At 41.5% G+C, this 6,000-nt stretch overlaps 1 protein-coding gene across 1 annotated transcript; it reads right to left on the bottom strand.

Annotated features, from left to right (window-relative positions):
- Window positions 1–1,214: 1,214 nt before the first annotated feature.
- pnrc1 (proline-rich nuclear receptor coactivator 1) lies at window positions 1,215–5,071 on the bottom strand. The gene is made up of 2 exons (XM_053645862.1): window positions 4,429–5,071; window positions 1,215–2,710 (listed from the first exon to the last, which is right to left on the bottom strand). The coding sequence occupies exons 1-2, from the start codon at window positions 4,807–4,809 to the stop codon at window positions 2,315–2,317; spliced, it is 777 nt and encodes a 258-aa protein (XP_053501837.1). The 5' UTR covers window positions 4,810–5,071; the 3' UTR covers window positions 1,215–2,314.
- Between the last annotated feature and the right edge of the window lie 929 nt (window positions 5,072–6,000).

Below are 6,000 nucleotides of genomic sequence, written 5' to 3'. Positions count from 1 at the left end.
TGTGGAGATGAAACCCAAATACAACCGGCCAGATGTTCACATCCGTGAGAAACTCTTTTACATCCTGAATTTTGCTGATGGGATCATTGTTACGGAACGCGTAGCGGTTAAACGGTGCTGGATTTTTCCCAATCGTTTCCCAGAACGTGATATCTGGGGAGGTCCAGCGGCCGGAAATGTCGTCGTAATCCCGCTCCCCAAAATAAATGAGCTTGGTCGGTGGTTCATAGAGGCCGCCGTGGAACCTGAGTACGAGCTGGAGATCAGGGTTCGAATCGGAGTAAACTTCTCCATACGCCGTGTAGTGGATCTGCTTCAAGAGCACTCCGTCGCTCCCAAAAACCACTAGCAGCGTGCCGGTGTTGTCACAAGCTACATAAAACTCTTTTCCACTGCTGACCTCCATGGCGGTGTTAAAGCTTTTCTTCAGGAAAGACACATTTACTCAATGACCAGGCCAACAAACAGTCTGGATCTCAATCCGACTGAAAATTTATGGTGGAAATGTAAAAAATTGGCCCATGATGAGGCTCGATCCCGCAACGCTGATCTGTTAACCGCTATCCGAGAACGCTGGAACCAGCTTGATGGAGAATGTTGTTTTTTCATTAGTGAAGTCCACGCCTCAAAAAATTCAGACCGTCATAAAAGCCCAAGGAAGAGCAACAAAGTACTAATTGTTACTTTCTTTTGTCGATGATTCCATACTTTTTTCCCTCAACATCGAGTCTATAATTTTTTCCTCTACTTGATCTTGAAAAACTCCTAAACCAATAATTAAAAGAGTTTAATTTCACTTGTCTGAAGTATGTTTCATGCAGCCGGAATGTTCAGCTATTAAACAAAAACTGTTTTGTGTCACATCTGTGATTTGTTTATTTATTACGAAGTAAAAAAGCCGACTGAACATCCTCCAAGTGTGGTGGTGCCATAGTGTGTGTGTGCATATTAGATTTAAGACAAAACATAGAAGCAGCACATAAACTCTAAATGGTAGACATCAAACATGATGGTCCTTCTAAATCAGCTGGGATAACCGTAATGTCTTGTCTAATTCATATACCATTCGTGAATCAGGGCTCGGCCATCTACTGTTCAAGAGCTTTGAGAAAAGTCTGCCAAGTGTTTCACCAATGGAAATTACACAAAACATTCTACGAACCACCACAAAAAAACATGAATGACAAAAAAAATAAATAAAATTCAACACGATGTAAAGGGGATGGCCAAATTCTTTATTTCAATACTTTTAATTAAAAACGTTCATAACGTTTCTCAGACCAATTGAATACGTGTGGACGTTACTTCTTTTTGTACTTTTAAAAACAGGCCAAACATTAAAATCAGTGTTGCAACAAAATGTGTTGGATTTTCACAAATATAAAAATGCCTTGGGTTTAGTTTAGTCAAAAGGAAAAAATAAACAAAAAAGAAAAGAGGATGGTAGATGCCTGACTTTTCTCCACAGACATGTCAACACGTTACGACCACAAAATCTTCTCTCACAGTAAACATCACGTCCTGTCAAAATACAACATCCTGAATCTAACAAACCAGGCAAATGCTACAGAAGGAAAGAAAAATGTCCGTTACCGGAACGATTGGTGCGTGCAGACTGGTACAACAAATCGTTTGTTTTCAGAAGTGCCGTTTGTGATTTGTCCATTTGCTTCAGTTGGAGGCAGTGTCCATCATACAACACCACAGTCCTTTCGTTTGAAACTTCCACTCCCTTTTATTAGCTGCATCCCCTTTCCAGGACAGTCCACGACGTAGAAAACTCATTCGGCCGTAGCGCCGCACACTAGTTCATCCTCACATCTTAAAAGGGACCCGTGTTGGTTTTTCAGTCTTGTGCAAAACTAAGCAAACATTTCACATGTAACGTGCATCCCGAGACGGCTCGCTGGGCCTCGATCGGTACGCTTGCAGCGAGCATACCATCGCTTCTTGATGAAAACATCGTCGTAAGCTTCAGTAACAAAACTAGATTTACTCTGCTGTTAAAATAACATCCAAAAAATATACACATATATTACATGTCTTACATTATTTACATGTACACAAGTTTTTAAAAAAATGAACACAAGGTCTCTTTCTAAAGACAAGACATCTTTGACATTATCAAAAATTCAACACTTCCTGTTGCAACAAGCTTCCAATCTTTGTTTTTCCTGACGGCCTGGAGTCAATTTATTATAACTTTCTTTTGCCTGAGACTCCAGGGACTATTTGTTTCCGCTGTGAAGGTGTTTACACCTCAACCGATCCGGGGTTTTTTTAATTATTACTGCTGCCGTTTATGTAATTGGAGTCACGGCTTGGACTGGACCTTCAGTATGGTTTTCAGATGCACGGACATCTGCTCCCGGCTGCTGTCGGAATGTTTGGGGGCGTTTTCGCCCACCCAGTGGCTCGGTGGCTTGGGCAACACACTCGGTGAAGGTGGCTCGCTAAACTTGGCTCCTGCATAGGTCTTCTCTGCATCTTTAAGATTATCGTCAGATGAGAGTTCAGTGTTTGTGTTTCCCGGGGCGTCCGCTGAGCTCAGAGGCCTCTTCCTATCCCTGTTCTCGCATTTGACGTGCCTGCTCCTTTGAGTGCGTGTGCTCAGGTTAGGAGCGCATGGCTTGTGTTTGTCTGCGCTGTGTGGAGACGGCCTGCTCGGCTGATTTCCCCTTTCTCCCCTTCCCGTTTTCGATTTCAACAGCTGATGACACACAGAAAAAAAAAATTATAATCAGACTCTCAAATAGCAAGGTATGGGGAAACGAATGGCATCTGGCCTTGCAGTCATGACCAACATTTCAAACTGCACGTAGGCCCTTTATGCCCCTCCCCCTTGCCAGGCCTTCCTTTATTGCTCTGGTTCGGTCTTTAAACACTCAGACAGATAAGCACTTTGACACAAAACAAATACAGTGTGACCTGATTAGAACCCTAGATCAGATTTTAATCCATCACTGTTGATTTTAATGTCGTCCTCTTGCTCTTTTACACCTCAATCTCGTTAGAGATGAAAAGAAAGGAGTGTTTCAGACCAATAAATGTGTGGCATAGGGGTATTAGTCCTGAACTATAGACTACACTTACACATGGGCTGCATGATTAATATTTTAATTGGAGTCATCAACTTCTGGCTTTCTTAATTACCTATAAATTTCCTAACGTTGGTATAAAGCGCTCTTTGTGTTTTTCCATGCGTGTCCTATCAGTGTGTACACTGTTGTACTGCAGATTCATGGTATCATCATCATAAGCATAATCACGACGAATAATCTCATGTGATTATGGTTAAAAAGTCATCGATACATAGTTACATAACTAAACTAAAGATCGGACCTTTAAAGGTGAAGTAGGCAAGATTATTAGTTGTTTTTCCTCTTCCAAGATTAGGTCTAACAGTTGGGTGGGTTGAACATTTAAATGATTCGCACCCATGTCTGCGAAACTCCGCCCCCCAGATCTACAGTATCCCCTTAGAGCATGCTGCTTTCGTAGCCTTCTAAGTAGTAATGGCGTCACTACATCCCACCTCGGCAAGTTTGATATGCGAAGTGGTTAAAAAAGGGGGGGGGGGATGTCTATACGAAGACGTATCTTGTTTTCTTTCTCTGTCCGAGCTCGTAAAGCTACTTTAACAGTTACCAATATATAGTGAACTTCAAACAAACATTTTGGACTGAAACTGCAGCACAACAACAGTGGACAATCGCAAGTGACAAGAAAGTCAGCTAGTTCCAACAATGATTATGATGATTACCTTCTCCAAACTGCGATTAGTACGATCAACTTAACCAAGTACTGTATCGCTATGTTGACTGGTCTAAAGGCAATACTGCTATAAACTCGTGTAAACAGACATGGGGAACGTTATACTGTTCACAGTGTGAGCGGCCATGGTTAAGTTGAAGGAACTGGTCAGTTCAATTTCACCGTGAACAGATATATTCTGTGGCCTTGACCAATTAGAGGCAGAACATTACAAGTTGTGACCTCACTTTGAAAACAGCAGTTAACAAAAAAAACCCTGAAAAAAAAAATAGAAACCCTCATAGAATTTGTAATGTTTTCATGAAAATTGTGTTGGTTTTAATGGAAACTAATGGTCCCTCCTAATTTGTAATGGCATTTGTAGTGGACGCCATTAGAATTTCTCTGATGGTTTATACTGCTGTTGTTTTCTTTTTCTTCAGCAGGGGAAGGTCTATAAAATGATTGACAGGTGGCGCATCCAAACATAAACAAGACTTCCGGGCTGGACGTCATATTTTCTAGACGGCGTTTTTTTTCAACAACTTTACACACTAATTAAACGGCTTACTATATGTTTATTTTTTAAATGTTCTACATGTGTGCCAGGTTATTTGTAGGAGTAAGGGATACAAAAAAATGATTATTGCACAAAACGGTGTATTAGTCGCTCACCTCTTTCTTGGATGCTGTTTTGAAGTGTGTCGAGCCACTCGGTGCAGTTCTGCTGGCCGGAAGCTCGGTATTATTGCTCGGTGATGTGGATTTAGCGTCACTGCTGCTGCTGTTATTGTTGTTGATGTCGGTTAAACGTGCTGTGTTGTTCCTCAGAAGCACCGCCTGTTTCTGGTGCTGTGGAGCCTGGTTATGGGCATTCCTGCTCTGTAAACGCACCCTGTGTCCTCCTTTCTTCAGCAGAGCTCGTCTGGAGGACTTGTTCAGGTTTCCATAGGAAATCACCAGAGTCGGTTCGTTGTTCTCGACGTTGTACAGGTTCGTTTCAACACCAAGCGTTTCCCCCAACATGATTTCAAAACTGCTGGATGGAGGATACATGAGATACGAAGCGTCCAAAATGGCTTCCTCTACGCTAACGCATAACAAAATAATAATAAGACGCTTCCAGAGCAGCAATCAGCTCAGCGATTTGGATAAATTCACAGAGTTAGAAAATGCTCCGAGTGAACGGATTCGTTTTCTTGAAACAATAACGACTTCGTCGGAAAGTTTAGAGCCGAAAGTTTTCATCGAAATGGCGTAGCTCGAGACGAGACGAGACGAGTCGACTGGACTAAAATGGCGCAGCTGTGCGCGAGTTTCCGTTTGTAGCGAAACAACCTCAGACCACGCCCCTAGCTCCACCCTCCCATCCCCGCCCCTCATCCACGGAACAAAGACGACCTAAAATAGACTTGTTCCAGTGCTAAACAAAACAAAAAAAAACCCCACTAAAAACCGTGTTTTAAGTGTTCTTGTCTAGATGCCTTTCTGCAAAAAAGTTTAGAAAATATCCAGTGCTTCAAAATGATGATGAGGAATGTTTGTGTTTTGTAGCACGTGCATACTGAAGTCTTCATTAGCAGTAATTTCATTGCACTGTGCGGTTAACATATATATATATATGATATATTTATATATATATATATATATATATATATATATATATATATATATATATATATATATATATATATATAAAAAGACGTGTGTATGTAAATATTTTCAGTCTGAGAGAGTCGGACCGCCCTTAACCGAGACCACGTCATTAACAACGAAAGAGAGGATGTTCCAAATATGGTCATAGCATCCGGTGCATTACGTAATCGAAATGAGGAAGCAGTTGTTTTTTTTCTTTTTTTTAACATGTAGAAAACCCCAACGACTTTCCAGGATTTCAGTAAACGTTAACACCTGACCGTCACCCCTGTATGTGCTTGTTGAACATCCTTTTCCAGATTTATTTCCCCTTTGCTTTTATAACAGGGCTGAGGTGAGGACTCCACTCCAACCTTGTCTTCATGGCTTCACAGGTTGTGCTGGAACAGGTTTTTGGGCCTCTTAGTTCAAGTGAAGGGAAATTTTAATGCTACAGCATACAAAGACATTCTAGACAATTGTGTGCCTCCACCTTTGTGGCAACAGTTTGGGGGAAGAACAACATATGGGTGTGATGCTTAGGTGTCCACATACTTTTGGCTGTATACTGTATTTGATCATTTTCTGCTTGTTTAAGCCTACTGTTCTGGG

The sequence above is a fragment of the Ictalurus furcatus genome, chromosome 2, assembly GCF_023375685.1.
Source record: "Ictalurus furcatus strain D&B chromosome 2, Billie_1.0, whole genome shotgun sequence".
NCBI lineage: Eukaryota > Metazoa > Chordata > Actinopteri > Siluriformes > Ictaluridae > Ictalurus > Ictalurus furcatus.
This window is presented reverse-complemented; position numbering and strand designations above follow the sequence as displayed.